This window comes from Seriola dumerili, unplaced genomic scaffold, assembly GCF_002260705.1.
Source record: "Seriola dumerili isolate Sdu_G_001 unplaced genomic scaffold, Sdu_1.0 BDQW01001892.1, whole genome shotgun sequence".
Taxonomy (NCBI): Eukaryota; Metazoa; Chordata; class Actinopteri; order Carangiformes; family Carangidae; genus Seriola; species Seriola dumerili.
In genome coordinates, this window is record NW_019176147.1 from 227,393 (window position 1) to 253,039 (window position 25,647).

At 38.8% G+C, this 25,647-nt stretch overlaps 2 protein-coding genes across 2 annotated transcripts; both read left to right on the top strand.

The window, feature by feature from the left end:
- Window positions 1-3,525: 3,525 nt before the first annotated feature.
- On the top strand, window positions 3,526-7,310 carry pkia (cAMP-dependent protein kinase inhibitor alpha). The gene is made up of 3 exons (XM_022768930.1): window positions 3,526-3,842; window positions 4,353-4,543; window positions 6,025-7,310. Exons 2-3 carry the CDS (start codon window positions 4,381-4,383, stop codon window positions 6,096-6,098), a joined length of 237 nt encoding a protein of 78 aa, XP_022624651.1. The 5' UTR covers window positions 3,526-3,842; window positions 4,353-4,380; the 3' UTR covers window positions 6,099-7,310.
- Window positions 7,311-9,067: 1,757 nt separating this feature from the next.
- Window positions 9,068-25,587, top strand: LOC111239118 (tyrosine-protein kinase Lyn-like). Its single transcript, XM_022768916.1, has 13 exons — window positions 9,068-9,216; window positions 14,021-14,157; window positions 14,581-14,623; window positions 15,495-15,600; window positions 15,972-16,070; window positions 16,295-16,398; window positions 16,501-16,650; window positions 17,763-17,915; window positions 20,291-20,473; window positions 20,796-20,872; window positions 22,142-22,295; window positions 22,768-22,899; window positions 24,085-25,587. The coding sequence occupies exons 2-13, from the start codon at window positions 14,026-14,028 to the stop codon at window positions 24,285-24,287; spliced, it is 1,536 nt and encodes a 511-aa protein (XP_022624637.1). The 5' UTR covers window positions 9,068-9,216; window positions 14,021-14,025; the 3' UTR covers window positions 24,288-25,587.
- The last annotated feature ends 60 nt before the right edge of the window (window positions 25,588-25,647 follow it).

Genomic DNA, 25,647 nt, shown 5'->3' on the forward strand with positions numbered 1-25,647 from the left:
GACATTCACAGTGGTCAGTGTTAGCGCTGGACTCATGGCTGTTTAAAAGTCGACACTGATAACAATCTGTTTTTGTGTATTTCACCTGTTGCTTCTACACCGACTCACTGATTACAGACAAGCTGCTCTACAAATGTACAACTGCTGGTGTCAGTAAGTAACATACTGAATCCTCACCCTCTCCTTATAGCTGAAGCTATTATAGTGCAGAAAGAGTGACTTGAAACCAAGCTAAAAAACAATGTGTGGTCAGAAATGTACCCTGTTGCACCTGTAACCCAACAGTGATGTCACAAGGTCCTGGAGTACACCTGTACATCACAACAACTCCTACAACCCTCTGATACGGCCCATAGGAGCGTCTCCTGCAATAGCGCCCCTACGGCGTGCCTACCGAACCTCGGTTGTCATAGATACCACAATGAACACACAACTGTAGCTAGAGGGCATAGCGATCGTCGCTGTGGTAACTATGATAATTGTCATGGCTTGGTTAGGTTTAGGAAAAGATCGTGATTTTGGTTAAAATAAGTACTTTCATCAACATTCGGCGGTCTATGTTGTCATGGTTACAATAATAACAACAAGGATAACTTTGTTGAACGGTCACGGATAAAACAAACGACATAAACTGCTGGTTTTGCTGGGGATCGAACACTCCTGTGTTTGGTTGACCCATCCATCCATCACAACCACCTCCTAACGGGGGCTTTATGCTACATCACCGCACTTTTCCCTTTGCTCCTGTCATAGTTTCTACATCCACTGGATGTCGCCTAGCAACAAAATGTAACTATGGGTTATAATAACCTGCTACACAACCAACCTATGGGCTCGTACATCACTACAGCGAGATGAGAGGATTGGGGCTTCATTTACTCTTTATAATAATATAAGATCAATAATGTACTACCTGAAATATGAGAAATGGCCCTTTAGCCCACTGACACCCCATCAACAACTTGATACAGTGCATTTTGGGTAAGTGTTGGGTCCTTCCAGATATTTAGTCATTCTAGCTGATGCACGACCTCTGTGGAAAGAGGAAACACATGGAGTTTCTGCATCAGAATAATTGTTCATTGTGTTTAGATCTGTTTGTAGCTGGTAACAAATTCTCACATCATTGTTTTGAATTAAATTTCCTTATAATACAACCCTGAGTTCTTTGTTGACTGATTCCAACAGTGAAATTTGTACAGGTTTGTGGTGTAATTCAAATTCACCAGGTCACCAAAGTTTTTAAGAAGCTGTTCTGAAGGTATAAGTGCTTAAACTTTTGTCAGTATTAACATGCTATACCTGGTTAGATCAGTTGAAGTCTCCACATTTCAAATATTCGGGTCATTCTTCAGTAACCATAAGCACATAATTAAAATGAATTAATATCTATCAGCATTGTAAACCAGCAAAACCTACTATTGAAGAGGTTGTGAAATCCCATTGTCGGTCCATTCTGCGTCTGTGTATATTCCTTTCATCCATAAGGGTCCACAGGTCACAAAAATCAAAAGGGTTTTTTTCATTAAAGTATTCCAAGTTATGAAAATCATCATGAAAAGGCCGTGAGAGACTGTCGAGCGACTTTATTTGCGGCACTTTTTCTACACATTTCAAACATTTTCCCTCCTTCCGGGTGTTTGTCAGCGGGTATGCTTGTGTTCGTTAACTTACTGGCGACAAACCGGACGTTTCCCGGCAAACATCCGTTCAGGTGTCACTCCGGGAGGCCTGGGTAACGACAGCGAGCGTACCCGAGCGGAAAAAACGGAAGACGCGATTGTTTCAGTCAGAGAAAGCGCTGCTATTGGTTACGGCCTCTGTCAATCATTTTAGCTTCAAGACAGGCGTCTGCCCTGTCCAATGAGGGCAGACAAGAGGGGGTTGGGCAGGAGCAACATGGTGTAAACAAAGTTTTTTAGGCATCAAAATGCTTCAGAATGTTTTCTACTGTTTCAGATTAAACACATAAAGCACAGTTTTCCGTTTAGAGATGTTCAAGGACGCCAGTCAAAAAAATAATTATACCATTATATTAGGTCCAGAGGCCTGAAACGTCACACAGGAGTTTTTGACAAGAGTTTTTTGACAAGGAGGGATATGATGGTTTTTCATAGTTCTTGTATAAAAGCCTAGTTATTGTTATCAAATATGACTTTTTTCAGGTGAGGACAAAAAAATACCATGTATGAGCTGATGTAATTTAGGTGGGGTTTTAGTCCTATGCTAAACAAGCACATTTTCAGAAACTAGATGTTACTTTTCAGATGATGTCTCATAAATCCATTATGGTCCTACAGTTCTTCTGTTATGAGCTTTTTCATGCGAGTATGCAAATTACATTAAGTTAATAGAGAGCTGTATTCATTCATAATGACAAGAGCCCCACCCTGTGGTGTGAATGAATATTACACAGAATTATGTCTTCGCATTAACTTGTTCACGGTTGATGTTGAATCAGAATATGTCCCAAAATGTGTTCTTCCCTCTGATTATTGGACCCAGACTTGATGCAACTCACTGTGGTGCCTCTGGATGATAAAAGCTCTCTGTATAATATAGAGTACAGCTAATACATCAGTGTATCCACTGTATATAAAGATAAAGATAATTATATTCTCTGAAAAGCTGTATATTAGATGGTTTAACCTCCACTGCAACACATGGTGCAGCAGACTGTAAATGCTTTGAATACAATAAAAACAATAAAGTCATAAAACTGTAAAGATTGATTATATGATTATATTTCTTGTTGCCTTCAGGTCTTCCTCATGTTTACACCAAGGTTAGGGCTGCAACTAAGAATTATTTTCATTATTGATACATTTACCAAAAGTTTTCTCAATTATATTATAAGTAATGAGTCTGAGTTTCGTCCATGCATTAAATGTTTAGCATTTTTGCTTTGTAATTAACTTAATAGATTATTTGATTATCAAAATAGTTCCCGATTAATTCTCTGTTGACTGATTAATCAAGCAATCAATAAATCTCTACAACTTTAGCCTTGATTCTACAATATCATCTGCATTAATCTGCCAAAGTGCTCACACTGTATCCACTGAAACTACAGTATGGACATGCTGCTTTATCCATTAGGTTACACTTAGTTTTGTCTGTTTTTTTATTTTATTTTATTTAGCTACTTTAATCCAAAACAACTTCACAACTTCACAGTTTTATATTGCTAATTTGTATCTCTATTTTCATTCTGTTTTTATTGTTTTTATTTTTTATTTTGATTGATTTGTCTGCACGTTTTTGTTGCTTGTTTTATTATTATTATTATTATTATTATTATTATTATTATTATCATTATTATTATTATTATTATTATTAACAGCCCAACATCCAAGAACAACATAGAGAGATGGATAGTCAAACAGATATTTTACGAGGTGACCCTGAACGCATCATCGGGCTTGGTGCTACTCAGAGCCTTCTCCTCTCATCCTTTTGTGTCTCCTGTCCAATCAGCGCTCAGATGCGGCTTGTTGGCAGCTCATTGGCCGCGAAGGAGGAAGATGCGGCGGCCATGGAGAATAGATCGGGGACTTCTCAAACCGTCCTGCTGATGTGATTGATATTGTTGGATTGTTTTCATGCAGCTGACACGTTGCGGCTTGTAGCGTGAGGCGTTTGGATCTGTAGCCGCCGGTCGCCGCTCGGTTGTGGTGATTTCTCTGTTTTGTATTTTGAATTTTCTTCTTCTTTTTTTTTTTGGATTTGTGTTTTGTTGGATCGGTTGATGTGATGTCGGGCCCGTCGCTCTGCCTTGTAGGTGAAGTCACTCCCTAGTAATGTAGCTTCGGGTTATAGCACTGATAGACCAATCACTGAAGGTAAGAAAAAGCTGAAACGGGACTCAGACACTATAAAATCACCTTATGAGTTACTGTAAGAATCTGATCTGACTTGTGGTCCCGGCTTTACATGGTACCTGACTTGAGGGCCTCATCATGGACGGGCTGCCTGTATTAGCTTCAGATACTTCATATTGTAAAGCTGTGAATGAATATAAAGAAGAACTGTTGAGACTGCAGACATGAGGCTAATACTGTGGCTAATACTACTCTTATAATTAAACATAGTGGGATTAAAATTATTACACCATACATCACTATATAAACTGGAGATATAAAATTAACTCAAATGAAAACTGTAGTCCTGTTACTGCCTTTTGAGTAACATGTCATATGATAAATATGTATGTGTATGTGTAATGGGGTATGAAGTACTATGAAGGACTGGGGGTCTCTCACTGGCTTCAGGAGTAGGTTCCCACACTCTGACATATGGAGGTGAACCTCTGGAGGTGTGTGTTGATTAAAGCTGCTCCCCTCCTCTCGCAGGTGTTGCTGTGTGAACGATGCACGAGCGATGTCTGATGTTGAGGCCACGTATGCGGACTTCATTGCCTCTGGCAGGACGGGACGGAGGAACGCCCTGCACGACATCCTGCAGAGTCCCACCGACCCCGAGGGACGAGAGCTGCCCCTCACCCTGTCCCTGTCCCAGCTGCACATCAACGCGGGAGGGGGAGGTAATACTGTATATACTTGTTATACTGTAATACACTGCGCTGTGTTGGGCCAGTATTGTGTATTCACCTATGGAAGTGTGTCAGGAGGCGGAACAGAAGCATTGCATGTGTTTCCATTGATATAAAGGTGATGTTGACTGAGGCGCCACAGTTAAACACAATATGTTGAATGAAAAATAACATTGCATGTAGACGGAAGCACAACACCTTGAGTTGTACTGTGCGTAGTGTCTCATCATCTAAAAGCAGTTTAGGTTGGTCACAATGTTCTTGCTTGGATTGTTAAATTTTACTGAGGCTCTACAAGGAAACCACCTCCTGCGTCTTCTGTATGCCAACCTTTCAAAATAAAATGTTGCAATTTGTTCTTTATTTGCACATACTGTGGCTGCGTATCGTTCATACCAATACCTTCACTTCGATACCGATTCTTATCAATATTTTTTCGATAAATTTTTTTTTATCAAATCCATTTCAACAAAAAGAAAATAACTATACACAACACGGAACAAATTTTTGTTTTATTTTTAAGCTCGGTCTCTTTACACACTCAAACGTGTTCGTGTAATTAAACAGCCAATCACCAGCATTACTAGAGCTGGGTCCAAGCACGCTGCATGTTCATTGGCTCACTGACGCTGGTGAGACTTACACATTTACTCCTTAGACATCAAGATTTGGTAACGAATGACGAGGCATTTCTCCATCCTCGATACTATCAAACCAAATCGCTCGGTACATAAAAGTATCCCAGCCCCATGTTTACTCTCAGTCTGCTCCATTTCTGATCTCATGTAAGTCATTTATATGTAAATACAAACAAGCTTCCTGATCATGGAAAAATGATCATGATGGACAAACACGGGCTCATATTTTTATCAAGTCAAAATAAAAGTCATCTAGTGTGCTCTCATCGTAATATCTATAGGCTACGTAAAAGGGACTTTATGGGGTTAACTGCAGGCGCAGTTAAAGTATTATATTATTATTCTGCTGGTTATTTAGAAGCCATTTTACTGTGTTTTTTATTGTGCGTGTTGTGCAGGCATGTGTTGTAGGTGTACTGTTGTGAAGGGGTGTTGTATTCTAAATAAAGAGACACACTCAAGAAGAAGAAAGATGGGCTTGACTTTCATCAGCCTTTCTGCAGCTGTGTGGAAAATACAAACACTGCTCTTTGGACAAAGCTATGCAAAATTAGATCATCATCACTTAGAGAGATAATATGTTAGAAGTTATGTAAGTCAAAAGTTTTATTTTTCGTGTTGCTTTTATTTACCTACTGTAGTGAAGCTACAGAGCCGCATAGCTTGAGGGCTAATTGCTACAGAGTCAGTCCCAAGTTAACAGTCTCTCAGTCTTTTGTTGACTGTGAGATCAGGAAAGAATTACAAATGTGGTTGAGATAATAAATGTTTGGTTTTCTGATTTTCATACCACACCGAGCTAAAAATTTTCTCCTTTTCCTGATTGTCCTGCAGAGGGAGACGACACAGAGGACAGCCAGAGCTCCTCCTCCTCAGCGCAGAGGGAGGCTGAGCAGAGGAACAGCTAACCTTCACGTGTGACGTGTGTGTTCTGTGTGATGAATCGGTTTTGCTAAAGTGGGCTGGTAGCCGAAGGGTAGCACCGCCACTGCTGAGGTGCCTATAAGCAGGGCATTGACACCCAAAAACCACTGTAGAGGCGCTGTGCTGCGATGTGATCATCCGGCGCTCTCATGTCCCTGTGGCTCTGCTGTGCAATAGAATAACAGACTGATTGCAGGGTGTTTTTTGTTTTTTTTCAGAGCCGGTGTGAGCAGAAGGACAAATTTGTAGCTCTTGTAAAGTTGATTTTACTTTCAGTCTTAGTTACTAAACACACAGGTTGGATGACTGGGGATGAAAAGAGAAAATAGACAGAGATCCTATGTGAGTTTTGTAGTAGTGTAAGCAATTTGTGAGACCACTGAGACGTGCTGATGTAATGGGTCACAGTGGGAGTCGCATGTTTGTAGAGGTAGTGAAGCTGATACAGATTATATTGCCAGTTAATGGCTTGTGCTTCTTTTAAAGTGACAATACTATGGAGGGAATTGAACTACTCAGCTGTAGTAGAGCTGGAAAACAACCATGAACAAAAACACGGCACTGTGTTTGCTGAAAATCCAGATGTGTACTGTATGTGAAACTGGACTATCCTGTAGAAAGCAGCAGATTGTAGCACTGGGGAGGTGTGACACCAACAATACATGTACAGTCAGTAAGGATGACATATTTAATGGTTCAGTTGTTAAAAAAAAAAAAGAAAAAAAAAAGAAATGATGATGGTGTACTACTGTATCTTTTAAAATGTTAATACTTTGTTTTTTACTTTTCTAATGATGCCATTATAACCACAACCTTAAAGCTGAGAATTAGATGAGAAAGACTGATGCCACTCTCATGTCAGTATTCTCAATATGTAGCTAGAGTTAGCTGAAGGCTAGTTTAGCTTAGCATAAAGACTGGGAACAAGGGGAAACAGCTAGCCTGGATATATCTGAAGGTAACAAAAACCACCAGCAACTCTAAAGTTAGCTAATTAGCATGTTATATATAATTTTGTAAGATTTAATTAATTCATAACAAAAACTGAAGTTAATACGGTGGCCCTGAGAGCTCAATACATCATACTGCAACTTAAGGAAACACATGCAGATAGACAAGACACAAGCAAATATAGAAAACATCATCAATTTGATAACACATGCTCTGCAAATACACACAACACAACCAAATACAGAAACACGCTGCAAGTAGCACAGGTGACAACAAAGTGTTTCCAGGGGACACAACAAAGTGTTGAACCTGAAGCCATCTTCATAACTTCAAAGGTCACAAAGCGTGTTATAAAGTATGTTTGACTGAACAGCAAGTGCGTCCCAGACGGGTTCAGCACTTTTTTTTGTGTCCCCTGGAAACATTTCCATCGGTGTCTGTGCTACTTGCAGCATGTTTCTGTATTCGGTTGTGTTGTGTGTATTTGCAGCAGATTTGTTGTCAAATTGATGAAGATGTTTTCTCAGTTTGCTTGTGTTTTGTCTATTTGCATCTGTTTTCTTAAGTTGCAGTATGATGAGCCCTCAGGGCTAACCATCAGTTAGCCATTAGCCAATTAACAACTATTTTGTTGTTGCCAGGTAACCAGTGAATACTCAAGGAAGTTACCAGTCATTTTTACACTTCAGTTTTTGAATAAATTAAAGAATTAATTAATTCTTAGTTAGATTAGCTAACTGAGTTTGTGTTGTTCATTAATGTACTTTAGTCTCCTGATAAAGCAGCACTACTGTTGTTTTTCTTGTTTAACAAAACAGGTCTTTATTTATGACCAACCGTAGGTAAGATAGCTAAGCTAGTTAGCTTAACTAAGCTGACCAGCTGCCTGCTCAAGCTACATATTCAGCATACAGATGTGAGAGTGGTGTCGATCCTCTCATCTAAGTCTCAGCAGTAAAGTGCATTTCCCAAAATGTCAAACTGTTCCTTAAATGTAGATATGCAAAACTCAGTGGAGCTTCCAGTAAGTGTAACATGTTTGTGTCAAAGTTTCTGTGTCTGACACTGAGGCTGAACTACATTCCTGCTACTTTGTGTAATAATGGAAACATCCCATAATCGACATCCATAAAGACCATCGTGCATGCAATTTTTGAAACTGTGTATTTTGTCATTTGTTCTCCCCGGTTTTACTGAGTATAATCCTACTGTAAGACTGCAGCTTGACTGTGTCTCACTCTTATTCAGGCTGACAATAATAGGCTAAATATAGCTCTTTTTTTATAATACTCATTCAGTCAGGTTTTCAAACTGTAAACTGCCATGTGACTGTGTAGTGACTCACTCCCGCTTCAACTACACTGTGGAAACCCAGCTGTTCATAATTCAGCATGTAGACGTACGGCAGGTGCATGATTCTGCTAAACGTGTAGGTGTTTGTCTGACTGTCTATAACCATATTTTCTACTTCTTGTGTCAAACAAAGCAAAATAAATGATGGATGACAGTAAAAACACTGTTTCTCGTGTTGTTGTACCTCAGCAATTTGGCCAGCAGGTGGCACTGTGGGAGGATTTATCAAACTTGACACTAAAACATGCATTACACTCAAAATGTGGTAAAAAAAAATTAGGCTGTAAATATTATTTTTAACACTCAGGTAACCATTATCAACAATTATATCAGATTAATTATTTGACAAAAGCATAAAAGGAAATGTGTGAGGACACTATAATGTTTAATGTCTGCAGATATAGCAGAGATTCTTTTTTATTTATGACATAATGTGACATAATGTAAAAACTCTTCTCAATTTCAATATTAACAGGTTTGTTTTCGTATACAAAGACCTAAAAGACCATCTGTCTGCTGTGCCCCTGTGTGTGTCTGTGTAGTTGATTATGCAAATAATCATTAGACAATTGTACCAGGAAGTTTCAGTGAAAAAAAAACAAAAATCCCCGACCAGTTTCTCCAAGTTCCTCATTCTGGCTGAGCGTAACAGACGACTGGCTGACCCACTTGTCAAGCCACATTTCTCCAGCCTGACAGTCAGCAAGTCTGGAGGTCAGTCTGATGAAAAGCACAGGCGAGATATCTGAGGAATAAAAGACATATAAGCATTGGACTGACCGGGACACGGAGAGAGAGGTAAGCACTAATGAATGTGAAATCAGTTAGAAATGAGCATCAGGCCATTGTGCGTCTGTTCATGCACACTCTCTCACTCAAACACACACACACACACACACACGAGAAGAGTTAAGATGCTTATAGATAACAGTTTGATTTGTTGAAAAAGGTCAACATTGAGTGACTAGCCTGTAGATTATCTTTAATTTTTAACCAGTCCAATCCATTTCTGAAAGTTTCTTTAGTGTTTATTTAAAAACTTATCTCACTTATGGTTTGGATTTCTCTTCAGTGTAAATTAAAGTTTTACCTTCAGACCACAGTATGGATGGTTTTTATTAAACTTTAAGTTTATGGTTTGTAATGGCTTTGACCATCACCAGTTCATTTGATATAACTTTTGCTCTGAATGTGATCAGGTTAATCAATAACTTATTCCCACACTGGACTGTTTCCTTCCCTTTCATTTCTTCTCCTGAGTCAGTGGCTCAGTCAGGAGGAAGGAAGAGTTTGCCGTTTGCCACAGCATAGCACATTGCGCACATGTATCTGTGTGTTTGTGTGTGTGTGTGTGTGTGTGTGTGTGTGTGTGTGTGTAGGGCGTCTTCTAATCTGTTTAGACCCTTGGTTTCCGGCTGTTTGCCGACTGTCAAGTTAAAAATATATAACAGAGGCATTGAACCAACAAAGCCAGTAACAAACCACCCAGATGTTGGTTATAACATTTTCATTCACAAACTTTTTCACGCTTTGTTTACAATGACAGGTCACGGCTCACAATCATATGAAAATCATGGACCTCTAAATCTGTTTAGAAAGGTTAAGCTATATTTCTGGTTTTTAGGCGTGTCCCCTCTTTCTGTTTGCCATGGGGTTAATGGTGCTTGAACCTTTTTTCCATAACTCTTGTCCAAACAATCATCTTGTCCAAAGACAGATTACCACTATTGTTTTGCATACTATTACTCAAAACTATCCTAGACTTAACTTCCTTAGGAACAAAAGTACCATTATATTGTAGACAGGGGTAAGTGCATGTGTCATGCTGCTATTTGAGGCCTTAAAATAACAGGTTTTAATGATTATAGTGTGGATAATTATCACTACCGGTGTCTGTCACCACTTCTGACTAAAATATCTCAGCAGGCATTCACATTCCCCTGAGGATGAAGCTTACTGCCTTTGCTGATCCCTTGACTTTTCCTATAGTGTCCCTTATCCAGTGAAGTATCTTAACATCTACTGGGTGGACTGGTACGATATTTATGTACAAACATTCATGGCCCCCCCGCTGGATGAATCTAAATTACTCTGCTGATCCACTAACCTTTTATCTAGCACCACTGTGAGGTCTAGATATGTGGCTTTGAGTTAAATATCCTGGGACCACTGGTTCTGGAAGTGTGATTCCCTAATTCTGTATTTCCATTCTAATCTTTTCTTTAAAGCATATCCTCAGTGTTGCTGAGCACAGAAACATGGGACTAGATCTTAATCATTTGCACTGATAATTTAACTGTTATAAATTTCATGCTGATGTAAGTCATAGAAATGAATAAATTGTGAGTCAGATAACACTGACTATGGGAAAACTTTATGGGACTTTACCGTCCAGAATCAGGAGCACCCAGAATAGCTATTTCCACTTTACAACATGAGTGGACGGATTGTCATGAATTCGTGTTCCACTTTGGATAACTTGGATTGTGGTAACTTTGTTGATCCCATAACTTTTCATCTAGTGCCATCATCAGGTCAAAATTTATGTTAGTCAAATATTTTATGAACAAATACCTGCTTTTGGAGGCTGTAAAACTAAAGAAGTTTTAATGTTTATGATTTTACTATGGACTGTATGTTGTTGACTGCTCCTCTTCACAGCTGATTCCTCTTGACCTTTACCTACTTAATTTAACCTATTTTATGTTTCCTGCTGTACTAAAGAGCATTCATTGCCCTGCAGGACTGGCTGAGTGTTTTCCTTCTTTCTCTGTTTTGAGTCGTTCAATCATGCATTTTAGTTTCCCATTGAAAGAGCAACAGTGTTGTGTTCACTGATGATTTATCACCTACTTCTGCTCCCGTGACACAGTTTCCTTGTGTGGTATCAATAAAGTTGATTTTACCTTATCTGAGATCATCATTCTGTTGTTTGGTTATGCTCCTTTGGCCATAATTGTTTGACCTGTGATTCACCATGTCATTAAGTCATTACTTATTTCACATACCAAACACTATTTGAACACATAATCATATAAGGTTGCGTTATAATAATTACTCTGATATCTGTCTAAATCATCATTCAGGTTTATCTTTTTGCTCTGTAGATAGTGCATTCTAGTAGTTTAAATATTACCAAAAACCAAAACTGAGAAAAGAAAGGAAGAAATAAAGAATGAGGAAGTGAATACTGAGCATTTAACCTACTATATCAGATTAAAAGCTAATTTAAACAGGATGGCAAACTGGTTAAATATTCTCTAATGGGTCCAAAGATGTATGTGCCAAGTTTTCTCCAGGGAAGGAAACAAAGGCTTCTGCTGGATGTGAACTTTAAACAAAATTCACAGTTTTTTGTACCATATAGATATTTCAGTTACCCGAACAACCACAGGTCAGTCATTTTACACGGCAGCCATTTTCCCCTGACGTCGCGCTGAGGGAGGGAAGCCTTGAGCACTTTAATGTCTCTGAATAAATCCTGTGCGAGAATGTTGAGAGGGTCGAAGAACTTGACTTGTTTACCTTCACTTTCCTTTGACTACACTGATAAATGGCCAGATGAATCTGCCAGATGTTGAATGTCAGGCCAGCCCACACTGTAACTTAATGCTAGGTTAGCAAACGGAAAGTTTGCAACTGACATGAATGTCAAATGTTGGCGCTACTAAAGTTGTCAGATGACAAATTACTCCACTGGCTTGTGCAAACATTAAACATTAACTAATGTTATATGGTTTCATAATCAACCTAAATCAATAATACTGTAATATGGCAGCGCAGTGTATCACTGCTAACTTAACTGGTTGAAAAGATAGCAAGGCAGCTAATGTTACATTACAAGCTTAATTTCATCATGTTTTATTTAAACGTTGAACGAAACGTGTCCAAGATCTGCAGTGATATTTCAGAATAAATTAATTTCTTTGATATTGTATCATGCACCACTATCAAACAGTAATGCTAAGATTAGAGTAGCTAACTCAGCTAACAGCCCCTACACAGCAGGCGTACCAGACTTTGGTTGTCGTGGTTACAATGATAAACACGCGGAACGTACGACAGCAGCGTACCGGACCTTTGTCGCCATGGTTACAATAATAAAGGGCCATGGCTTGGTTATGTTTAGACACAAAAACTACTTGGTTAATTTTAGGGAAATATCGTGTTTTGGGTTAAAATGAGTGCTTCCTTACGATTAGACGATCTACGTTGTCATGGTTACAACAATAACGACATTAGGCTTGATGAAGTCATGGATAATAGAAACAAATTAAACTGCTAGATTCACACTGGAAAGGAAAAAAGACCCTCCTGCTTGATGACTAGGTGTTAGGTTGTGGTCTCTTCGGCCCCTTTACAACGCCTCTGAAATATCACCATTCGTTACACAGGAAGCATCTTTTGAGGTCATGTGGTCATTTGGTTTTGATGCCTGCGTGTCAGGGTTTGTGAGCTTTAATACAGAAAACTGCAGCAATAAAAAAAATTTTAGAGTGGCACGAACATGTATTCAGGACAAGTTTAGTATTGGTGCAAGATAAACACAAAGTCAATTTAAGGAATAGAGATTAATTTCATTGTGTACCATTAAAGATAAAAACATAATGGGCACCTTTGTCTACAGGACAATCAAACAATGGACCTCAGTGCTGTAATTTGTTTACAGTATGACTAATACACTAATACAACTGATGTAGGATTGTGTAAATGTTCTATAGGCCTATAATATGTATGAAACGCTTTACAGTGATATTAATAATGAAGATTAAACCCAATCTGAAAGAGGTTCAAATAAACAAATAAAGAAAAAAAGAAAAAAATGATTAGGTCTGAATCTTCTGCATTTACATTCACACAATTGGTAATATTCACATTTGTGAACACAAAGATCACAAAGATCACACTGGAGCTTAATAAATAAAACTCCATGTCAAATTGTGTCTAGCTAGTACAGCTGAAGTCTTAATGACTATAGAAGAACAAACTTGTAAGTAAATATAAATGACGACATTTCACACAGCCTTATAGAGAATACCCACTGAGAAGCAGAACAAGTAACGTTAGCATACAGCTAAGTTTGTTAGCTAAGTCAACTAGTTAGTTACCCAGTTTGCCTGCTAACCAAATAGTGTGTGGATACTGCTCCTTGTACTTAAGTAAATAATCTTTTTTTAAAAAGTAATTTGGAGCTGCAAAGAGAGCTGATCAGGTGGTGTTCAGGCCTTTTCTATGGGATACAGAGCACACTGATTTATGAAGCATGTAAACGTACATAATACATAATAATAAAAATCAGTGTAATGGTCCTTTACAGAAGACTTCTTTTGAATTTTGAGAATGGTTTGTCCACAAGTGGGCTACACCAGGTGCATGTTGATGTGGATTTCCTTCTTTTCTTTTCTTTTTTTTTTTTATCACCCATTGATAAAAAAAATAAAGAAAAATGAAAATGTCACTATTGGTTCTGTTTTATTTCTGCATTCCAAAACATAGAAGTCACAGGTGTTCAATACCAAACATTTTGTTTGTTTCAGTAGCTGTAAATGGTAAATGCGTAACACTCCACTTCACTCTTCCTTTTTCTCACTTCCTCCTTCAGGCAGAATGGGCTGTATGAAGTCCACGTTGAGTGAAGGTCTGAACGGAGGGGTGGAGGGGAAAAACAGCCCGCAGACTGTACGTACCGACCAAACGCACTATGTCAGAGACCCCACCTTCAATACAAAAAACACCATAGTAAGTAGTCAGACAGCTGGGCTGAACAACACCGGGACATGATTTCTGCTGTCTTAGCAACAAAGTTATTGTTAAGTTATTGAAAATCAAAGTGTAAAAGTCATGCATTTTAATGTTTTTACATCATGTTCAAATATTGTCAAATGGAGAATGTTGTAAAAGTGAAGTTATTCAGTTCTCTAGAGACTATTTTACAATTCAGATACACTCTTTCCCCATTCGGAAAAACTGACTCAGATATTTCCAAATGAACAGAACTTCCCTGTCTGACACGATGACAATGAAAAGATTGTGAAATTCTGTTATGTACAAGTAATAACTGTACGTATGATAGATATATATTATAGTATTGTGTTAGAAGCAGTTATTGGTGTAACATTTACACAGTTTCTGATTCTGAAAACTCCTGGTGTGCCTTTGCAGAATAACTCCCTGCTACCTGGTCAGGTGTTCCAAAAGTTGGAAGGTATTCCTCACTCTTTCTTTCATACTTACAGTTTATTTTGCAGAAGTATTGGTGTAAAAACACACTGACAGGAAAGTTAAATGCGCCTCTGTTCTAGAAGTGGTGTTCCTTGATTTTACAATTTAAGATTTTATGAGCCAACAAACAGGTGACTCAGTGAACTCAGTGACTCACGAGAGCCAGGTGACCTCAGGGACTCAGGTGAACCAGTTACTCTTTTTGCTGTTGTGGCTGGTCGGTGTATTTGTGGTTTTAACTACCAAAAATCCATCTCAAAATAGTTTTACATCTACTCCTCTCTCACACTTCTCTCTGGAGCTTTAGAACTGCTGTTTTCTGAGTGACACATGTCCAGGCCGACCACAGCGAACACACTGTGATTTGGTAAAACTCACCAGTAAATGCAAATGGCGATGGTATTTCAGAAAAAAATTAACTATTCTTGAGAAGGCTGTGCAATGATGTATTGCCTTCCTGACATCTTACTAGCTGCTAGCTCAGTGACAGAATGACTGCTTGGTGTTGTGTTGTTTATAAAGTTTAAACCCCAAAACAAAAAGGTTTAACAATATGGCCATGTGCATATTATATATATTATATTAAGTTAAACTTAGCCACATTACATGGAAGCTCCCTTCTGTGCCACTGACTTACAGTTAGTGTAATAGTGTATTTATTACTTATTAAACATGACACATCAGCCACAGTCGCACTTTAATATTCAGCTGAAGTTGCTAGCGAAAAGTGTAAATTCTTGCCCTGCATTCTTACACATATTGCAGATTTATTTAATGCATCCTAGCTGTGGACCTATTTGTTTTACTGTGCAGTATTTATCATGTCAGTATCTGTTTCCTGTTTCATCTCTTAGAGCAAAGGGGGGTCGACAAAATAGTGGTCGGCCTCTACCCGTACCAGTCCGGGCACCCAGAAGACTTAGGTTTCAAGAAAGGAGAAAAGTTGAAGGTCTTAGAGGAGTGAGTGTCTATCTGTCTATATTGATATGAGAATGATTCAGCTTCAGGAACTGTTGTTTATCATTTATTTATTTTTTATATACGGCATCATATGAGGCAAAAACCAAAGATGTTCAAACTGTATAATACAATTTCCCAAAGCAATATTCCACTCTCTGCAAGGATCAAGTGTTTGCTTTAAATTTAATGTTTTTAGACTTTAGAAAATGATTTTTTTTGTTGTTGTATTTTTAAACTACCCAAGGTGGATTTTAATGGAATAATTAGGGTTCAAAAGCATTTTTAGGAAACCTGGAATTTACAGAAGGTGCCTGACAATCAAAGAAAAACAACAATTTTGCTAAAATTAATTGATTTTTTTTTTTTTGCAGACATGGTGAGTGGTGGAAAGCAAAGTCACTGACGACCAACAAAGAAGGATTCATCCCGTCTAATTACGTCGCTAAGGCCGACACCATCGAAACGGAGGAGTGAGTCCCTGCATCTGAACAAATTACTTTAGGTTCTCGACAAAAACATTTTGTTTCATGCAAACAGTTGCACAATTGTACATCGTATATAAAGATCTTATACGTGTGAATTACAGAGTGAATCTTATTGTGATTCTTTATTAACTTCCCATATTCATAAAGATTTTCAGTATGAATATGAAGAATTCGTCCATTTTGTATATTCAGTGTGTTTCCTGTTGCAGGTGGTTTTTCAAGGACATCACAAGGAAGGATGCAGAGAGGCAGTTGTTGGCTCCGGCAAACAAACCAGGCTCTTATCTTATCAGGGAAAGTGAAACATCAAAAGGTCTGGAAATCACACCAGCACTGAGAGAAATTAATACATTCACAATGAATCTAGTGAAACTGAGTACAAATCATTCTCTTTTATCTTGTGATTTTTCCACAGGGAGTTATTCGTTGTCCCTCAGAGACATGGACTCCCAGGGGACAGACTCAGTCAAACATTATAAGATAAGGATGCTGGATAATGGCGGCCACTACATCTCCCCTAAAATTTCATTCTCTGACATTGGCAGCATGATCAAACACTACCACAGTGAGTACGACTCTGGAGCAGAAGAACTTAAAGAGTAACTGAAGGTGCAAGAGAAAACCTTTGTTCATCACTGCAGCAAGTGGAGAAGTTAAACTGCTGGAGGTCAGGGGAAACAAGATTAGAAAAAAACCATAGACTGTAAATAAAGATGAACGTTGCCTCTGTGACGACAGCCACAGGTTTCTGAAGAGGGTTTTGAAGCTTAGAGTGAGCTGCTCCGCGGTCACTATATTGGCAGTGCCTGACTCCACCTAATTCCTGGTTAATCCAAAAATGGGCAGTCGGAGTGTGTGTTTAGCTGAGATTTCGATGTATCCTGCTTTAATATCTGTGGCAAGCATATATTCCTGTTAGCATCATTAGCACAACTGGGCGTCTTGCTTGAAGGCTAACCCAGGGCTAATTCATCTGCTGGCTAATTAGCTAGTAACGAGCTAAGCTAACAAGCCAAGTATAGTGAGCGCAGACTCGGATACCTGCTAATTAGTGCTAACATATAAATAAAATAATACTAGAATTTCACTCACTTTAAAAAACAGGAACACAGACTTCCTCGCTCTCTGTTAGTCAACTAACTGCACAGCAAGTCGTATTGTTTGACCGATATTCGCATGAAAAATCCCAACACCCCAAACATGGTGAGGGCAAGCAGACTGCCACCTGTCGCTCAAAGTGGCCACGCCCCCAATTATGCATATATTTAAGCCTTGATAAAATTTAAATGGGTGAATTTTTACATAATTCACCCCCTGTACAGTTGTCATTAGTGAGGAAATTAGCTATAGAGGCTACAACTGTTTTTGTACCAGGCTGTAAACATGTTTATCTCTGCTGGGAAGTTGGACATTTTAACATGGGAGTCTATGGGGATTGACTCACTGTTGGAACAAGCTTCAAGTGGCCATTTGAGGAACTGCAGGTTGTGATACTTCTGTGTTAGCTGCGTTTTTCATCCCTGGAGGTTGCCTCTTAAAACAGATAGAAAACAGATTTAATATCCATTATCTAAAAATATGAGTCCTACCCCTATTACATATTTGCAATACTATGAAGTGTTGATTTTTGTCACTGATTATTATTCAAGACTAAAAAAAAAAGATTTCATGTTTCAGACAAAGCGGATGGCCTGTGTCGTAAACTGGACCGTCCATGTGTAAAACCCAAAGCTCAGAAACCGTGGGATAAAGATGCCTGGGAGATTTCCAAAGAGTCTATTAAGATGGTGAAGAAACTAGGAGCAGGGCAGTTTGGAGAAGTCTGGATGGGTGAGTAAAGAGAAGGAAAAAAAAACTTTCATTTAATCAATAATATTGACTGGGAACAACTTGTTTTGTCCAAGAGTAGATAGGGAGGGCTTATCTACTCAGGAGTAGATAAGCTTTTAAATTTTTCACATTGCAAGATTACTAAACAAGTGAAAGACTGATAACTAACATTGTACAGTATATATAGTAAACCCACCATAGAGTTTATTTGAAATATGGTCTTCATTGTAAGATAAATAATCAATAAATACCACTGATGTGAGGCGTACATAGGATTACACCAGTCCTGCTCTAATTAATTCATGATACACTGCACATGGCCCGCTGATTTTGGCGATTGTGTAAAGACAGACGTGTCCTGTTGAGACTAGCAGCTCCAAGGATTTCTGATTCCTTTCTTTCATTTACTGTAATTTCAGAGCAGCAGAAGTAAACAGCACAGGGAAGTTCCATTTCCTCATAATTAAAACAAAAATGACTTCCTGCTCTTCTGCATTAGGTGTGTTACATATTTTTTGATGAAAATGTATACGCTTTCTCTGGAAATATGTCCACACAATGTCTCTGTGTGGCTCAGGACCATTACAGTGTTGTCAGTGCTATCGTCTGTGGAGGAAATGTTTAGGTTTGAAGGGAGATTTGCATTGGACACACACACACACACGCACTCGCACACGCACACGCACACGCACACGCACACGCACACGCACATGCACACGCACATGCACACGCACATGCACATACACACACACATTCCAGAAAAGGGGTATTAAAAGAGAAGTATGTGAAATTTCTTAGTTGTATCCCACGTTTAAAAAATATCCTTATGACTGCAAGTAATACGTTTGCTGTTGTAAGTCTTTGAAGTGAGAGGGAAGTACATGACACCACAACATAGTGGTGAGCACATGTTTTGTTTTTCATCTGTGCTGGGTTATGACAGAAAAGTCTAGTTCCAGTTATTAGGTTTATTCTGAAATGGGTTTTTATTACTGAGCGACATGAAACACCTTCTGAATAAAAAGTGAGGAGGTGATAGGTGTGGATTCATTGTGGTGTAGCTGTGTGTTCGGATGATTTGGATTCATGGCCTCGATAAAAAAAAACAAAAAAAACAAATGCTAAACCAGGTGCTGTTTGTTGCAGTGACACGTTGGACATAACATCTCTCAGTATGTGGAGGAACGGGGAAGTCAACCATCATGTCTGGGCCAAAATAAGATTTACATCAAGAGATAGTTTCAGTTTCATGAACATCCCCCTCATGCCACCACAAGCCAAAACCCAGTCTGCCCTCTTGTCTCTTGTCTACTCCTCTTTCTCTCTGCTGGTTACCAAGCTTATGTTTGCACAGTGACTGGTTCAACTTCATCACTGTCACAGTTCAATGATTTTAGGAAATCAAGGTAGGTGCAATGAAAGTACAAAGAGGAGACAGATGAATGGATGAGCTGGCAAGCGGAAAAAGATAATTCCGAACGGGGGAACAAGGAAACAAAGGGAGGCGAGGGTAGTTGAGAAAAGGTGAAATTAATCAGGCGATCAAATACACGATGCACAAGGGCAGGAAGTAAAATGACCATAGACACAAAAGAAAGGTAATTTCAAAATAAAACAGGAGACACTAAACATAGACAAGGCAGGGAAACACAAGGATCATGACAGGTACCTATGAAAAAAAATGCACCACGCCACCAGAGCAGTTCACACGACATCCTTTTCCAATTCAAAAAACGAAAAGAGAAAAAGCAAATAAATGTGTAAGTGCGGGAGTTTTTTTTGTTTCCTGAGCTGCTGTCAAAGCCGTCGCTTCATTAAACTGCTGCTCTGATTGCGTCGAAACAATCCAAACACCAAAGAGAAGAAAAGCTCAATTACAAACTGAAGGTGTGGAGTTTTAAATATACTTATATAAGGCATTTTCAAGTTGGAAAGGAGCTAATAATGTACCTGCGTGGAAGGTATTGAACTGCACTAAAAGTCTGTAAGCTGCTCAGACTGGCGTGAAAAAAACCATGTTTGGACCCTAACATCATGCAGCATCTCAGCTTCAAACTTCTTACTACTAAATCATCAAATCTGGCACAAACATTCACTCAGGACTCAAGGATGAACTGAGTAGATTTTGGTGTGTAAAAAGGTCAAAGGTCAAAGTCACTGTGACCTCACGAAACAGTTTCTCAGAGCTAGTCTGTTTGAAATTGATCATTAGTGTTTGCAGCACAGAGGCCGTGCAGCCGGTCGAGCAAGATGATATCATACTTCATAGAAATGGACTAACACTCTCCACCCCACCCCCCCCACCCCCACCCCCACCCCCACCCCCACCCACCCACCACCACCACCACCACCTCTCCCCTTCTCTCTCTGCACAGCTTACTACCACAACACGACCAAAGTGGCGGTGAAAACTCTGAAGCCGGGCACCATGACGGTTGAGGCCTTCCTGGAAGAAGCCAATGTGATGAAGACGCTGCAGCACGACAGGCTGGTGCGGCTCTACGCCGTCATCACCAAGACGCAGCCCATCTACATCATCACTGAGTTTATGGCGAACGGTAAATGAGCCTGTGTCCTTCTCTGGAGTCACTTCCAGTGAATGCAGCAGCACGATGAGTTCATATTATTTGTTATTAAGAGGAAGCGTCAACTAATAAGAAGAAGTGCAGACGCCAGCAGCTCAGTGATGAGACTCATTGATGACTGTTTGACGTGTTTCACTCAGGAAGATTAGCAGGGTAACCAGACGACTGAAAAACTGAACTCAGCATACCGATAAATTTCAGATCAAAGTCAAAGCTAACATGTGAACACGCCGAGCACTGAAGCGCACAGAGGTACAAAACACTGAAGTTATTTCCTGTTGTGTGTGGTCCTCAGGCAGCCTGCTGGACTTCTTGAAGAGCGACGAAGGCTGCAGACAGCAGCTGCCCAAGCTCATCGATTTCTCAGCGCAGGTGATTTTCACTCAGACCACAATGAGATGTTTTTTGTTTTCTTTCTCACTGCTTAATTTTCCCTCAAACATTGTGAAACAGATATAAAGTAACTGTTTCCATTACTGAACTGAAAGGAGGAACAATAACTAGAAGTAAAAATATCACTTTTCATAGTTAAAGTCTGCGGTGTTGCTGTGTAGCAACAGTGAGAGGTTTGTGTCAGTGACTCAAAGCCAAGGACTGATTTTAATAAATGTCTCTGAAACTGTAAAACTGTGAAGCCAGAGCTAAAAGTTCCACTGACTATAATAAGTGATTATTTATTGTTTTATACATGTATGCATTTCACAGTCAGGCAGGTAGACCTTCCCCAAAACGAGGCAGAAGAGCCAAGAATAATGACGAACAAGAATCACAATTAGTCCTTTAACTATTTGTTGTTCGTGTTCATGTAGATTCTGTAGCAAAGACACATTAACTTCTCTATTAATGACAAAACTAATTAAGGATCCTGGTAATTTTCCTGGAAAGAATTGTGTAATTTGGTATTAACTGTAACTGCTAGTGAGTCAGCTGCTCAGCTCAACACGCTAAAATGTGAATTTTGTTGGTCAAGTTTACAATTCAACATATTTATACTGAGATATAATATGAATGAATCAGTTCCTTCAAGAAAATTACTATTTTATTTCTATGGTTTGTTAAATATAAATGGCACCAAATTACATTTCCAGGATACTTCCTAGAAAACTGTTACAGACAAAAAAACAAACATTAGAAAATTCTGCACAGACGATGACTGTTGATTCTAAATGTGTTTTTTTTCTGAGAATAAATGAAGGTTAAATGAAAAAAATAATAAAACTACACTGAAGCACAAAAAAGAAAAGACTTTTTGAGTAGAAATATAAAAAGGAAAACAAATAAATGCTTGTGATTACTGGTGAAGAATTTGTTATGTTGGGTTCATACTAAAGCAGGAATGATCCGTTTTAATGATTAATCATTAATATCAATATTTTTAGAAAATGGCAACAAAATCCAAATGTGATAACTTTTTCTTTTTTTTTAGCTTGTTTGTTTCACACACAGACCTGTTTAATCCGTCAATAACATCTGTTACTCCGCTTGTTGATTTTGTATGATGTTATTTAGCCATTGATTTCATATCTGAGGTATTATGTACAGTTCCATCATTAGCTCATCTGTTAGTGTGATAATGCTCATACATACAGGCCTTCTTGTGTTTGATATATATATATATATATTTTGCTGTTGCTGTTGCAGATAGCGGAGGGCATGGCGTACATAGAGAAGAAGAACTACATCCACAGAGACCTGAGAGCTGCTAATGTCCTGGTGTCAGAGAGTCTACTCTGTAAAATAGCTGATTTTGGACTGGCAAGAGTCATAGAGGACGACGAGTACACGGCCAGAGAGGGTAAACTGTGTGTTTGTGTGTTTATGTACCTCTCTCTTTCTGACTGAATGCATGCGTCCAAATGTGCACCCGCACTGCGATGACCAGTACCCCTGAGACACACACATACACACACACACACATTTCCTTTTACACTCACACCAGGACACTGATACACAGTAGTCTGGTATTAAACGCTGTACGGAGAGACAGGTGTGTCATGAAATGAAACCTGGCTGATCAATGATCTGGAACCAGGGGACGTTTAAACTGTAGTAGGAAATTTTTTTTTAAATACATAAACCTGCCATGACATACAGAGACAGCACGGGCGACCTGAGTGGGAATGTGTAGGAGTGTGGGTTATTTATATAGACAAACTGTCATTTTTACATTTTATTTTTGACATCCTTGTACAACTGAAGTCTAACCTTGAGTTAACAGTGACATAAAGTCTGAGTGTACGACAACTATGTGTGTGTTATCTGCACAGGAGCTAAATTCCCCATTAAGTGGACCGCTCCAGAGGCCATTAACTACGGCTCCTTCACCATCAAGTCCGACATGTGGTCCTTCGGAGTCCTGATCTATGAGATCATCACCTACGGGAAGATCCCGTACCCAGGTGAACATTAACTGACCTTTTGCAAACTATGATTATGACTGTTAGCTCTGTTTATCGCCTTCAACTTACTGTGTGTGAATTTGATTTGAATGTGTGAGAGATGTCACTTCAAGAGATAACGAAGCTGCATAAGTGTTAATAATAGCAGCAGCTTTATTTGTATTAATAGGAGCAGCAATAGTGACAGTGTTGTTAGCAGAAGTAGGACCAGTTGTTGTTGTAGTAAGTTTTGATTTTATATTAGCAGTAGCAACACTGTTTATTGCATTTTCCATTCATGGCTAATTTACATCTCGACTCATTTTAGAGAGAAATATAGAACGTTTTTACTTCACTACATTTATTTTAAAGCATTAGTTACTTAGTAGATTCAGATTTTTAAATATAAATCATATGAAACTACCTTGATCAACTTCATTTAAATGCTTCTAACACATCGATGCATCAGAAGTAATAACCCAGTAATATGACACATAATCTGCATCATGAGAACTTTTTCTTTTGATAGTTTAAGAATATTTCTCTGATAATACTTCAGTAACTATTGAATGCATAACTTTTACACTTATTTTAAATCATGGAGCGTCTGAATGATGTAAATGTTTCTTTCACCTCCCTCAGGTGTTGCATTTGTTTTTCTGAACTGATCGTAACATCTGTTTCTTTCAGAGCCCAGTGTGGCCTTGGCCTCAGTTATATTACTGAGGTCGTATTGTTGTATATTCCCTTTGGTTGTTGAGTGTCTTATTGAACTCAAAGGTGATGGAGCCTTTGCAGCCGAGGCTCACAGACTTACTTATATAACTTACTTAAAGAGATCACAACGACAAACTGTTTTCTCTTGTTTTTGATGGTTGAACTTTGTAAAGGTATTTTGAAGAGGGATGTACAGCAAATTAATATATGAGAGTTTATTTAAATAATTGTTATAATTACACCTTGAAGTAATACGTTTTTTTATTTTCAAATATGAAATGCAGGAACTGTTGCACGGAGCACGTTAGACAGGCATTACTTTGACATTTCCTGCCCTCTGCTGGTGAATTTAAAAAGTTCTTCCACTGCACAGACTCCACTGTGTGGCAGTACAACCATGAAGATCTGTCCTTCCATTCCTAGAGCTACACTCATTTAGCTGTCGTATATTGTTACTCACACCATCGAGCCTGTGTGTACTGTCCTCAGGTATGACTAAAGGAGAGGTGATGTCCTCGGTGCAGCGTGGCTACAGGATGCCTCAGCCCGACAGCTGTCCCACTGAGCTCTACGACGTCATGATGTGCTGCTGGAAGAACAAACCTGAGGACAGGCCCACCTTTGATTACATGCAGAGCGTCCTGGAAGACTTCTACACCGCCACAGAGGGACAGTACCAGCAGCAGACGTAGAGGGAGACACTTCCAGAAAGACTAATAACTTTAGATTTGTGTTTTGATTTTTGTAAATTTATGTATATATGACATATTCTATACACATTTATATGCTGTAATCATTTTAATATTTGTTGTTGAGAACATACAGTATGCAGGTTTTTGACCACTCAGTGCCGTGTGTGTGTATTCAGTATCAGCTCGAGGTGCATAGGAGTTTAATCCTGAGGGGAAATTTATAAAAACAAATGAGCATTATATAAAACTGTTTATACTGTTTGTGTCCTGGCATTTCAATATTTGGACCAAACAAACAGTTTTCAGAGTTTGTGTACAGAGAAACTGAACAAACTGCAGACATTATAGAAAGAGTTTGTGAAGGTAGGACAGAATATAGAGGGGTTAGTGTCTCGATTGCTTTCTGCACAGACAGAATGGATCTGTGCAAATGATGTGACATTGGAAAAAGGACATGCTTTTTACGGACATAACTGTTGTAATGAGCAATGACCTGTGTTCATACTCATTTAAAACTGTAAATAATGCATGATTCTGCAGACGTGATGCACTTCTCTTCACCTTTCACACTGAGCAGCCATTGTGGTGTGATATATTTGAGTTTAAAAAATTATTTAAATACAGAAAATGTATCATTTTATTGGTGTTCGACTGAGCTGTTCTCTGATCATAGGATTCACTAAAATTAAGGTCCATCTCTACAGGCAGTAATCAGTGGCAGTAGAAACCTCAAAATGTCCGTCTGGACCGTGGATGTAACAGCAGCATTATATATTGTGATGTTCCATTATAACATTTCCTGGTATAGAAATCGTGCTCTAGAAGATTATAACCGTCTATTTTACATTTCATTGCTAATTATCTCATAAGCTGCTGGAACAGTGAACCACTCATCTCCATGTAGTGTTAACAAAAATACTGCTCTTTGGTAAAAACTGTGCGTCTCTGTTTCATTAACCAGTGAAGGGTTGATCACCTGTAAGTCCACTTCATATTGAAGTGCTGTAGCTCTTTGTTTGTTGCAGGGGATAAATGTGGAATCAGTTGTGCTTATTTCATCATTTCAAATATGGTCTTTTATAATCACAAGTGTTAGTTGCTCAGGGTTTGACACTGGGTGACTCTTGGTGTTCCTGAGTGAAAGTGAGAGTAACTTCTGTTTAAATGTAACAGATAAAGAAAGGTATCCGGACCACAATTATAGTACCAGTGTAATAAATGTTTGTTGGTTTGTCATTTAATCATTCTTTGAGCTGTACACTTGTTGCTATTTGAATGAGAACATGTAAATTAAAGAAATACACAGTACATGTCATTGTGTTGGATGTCTTTTTAGCTGTCAGAGATTTAAACTGTCACT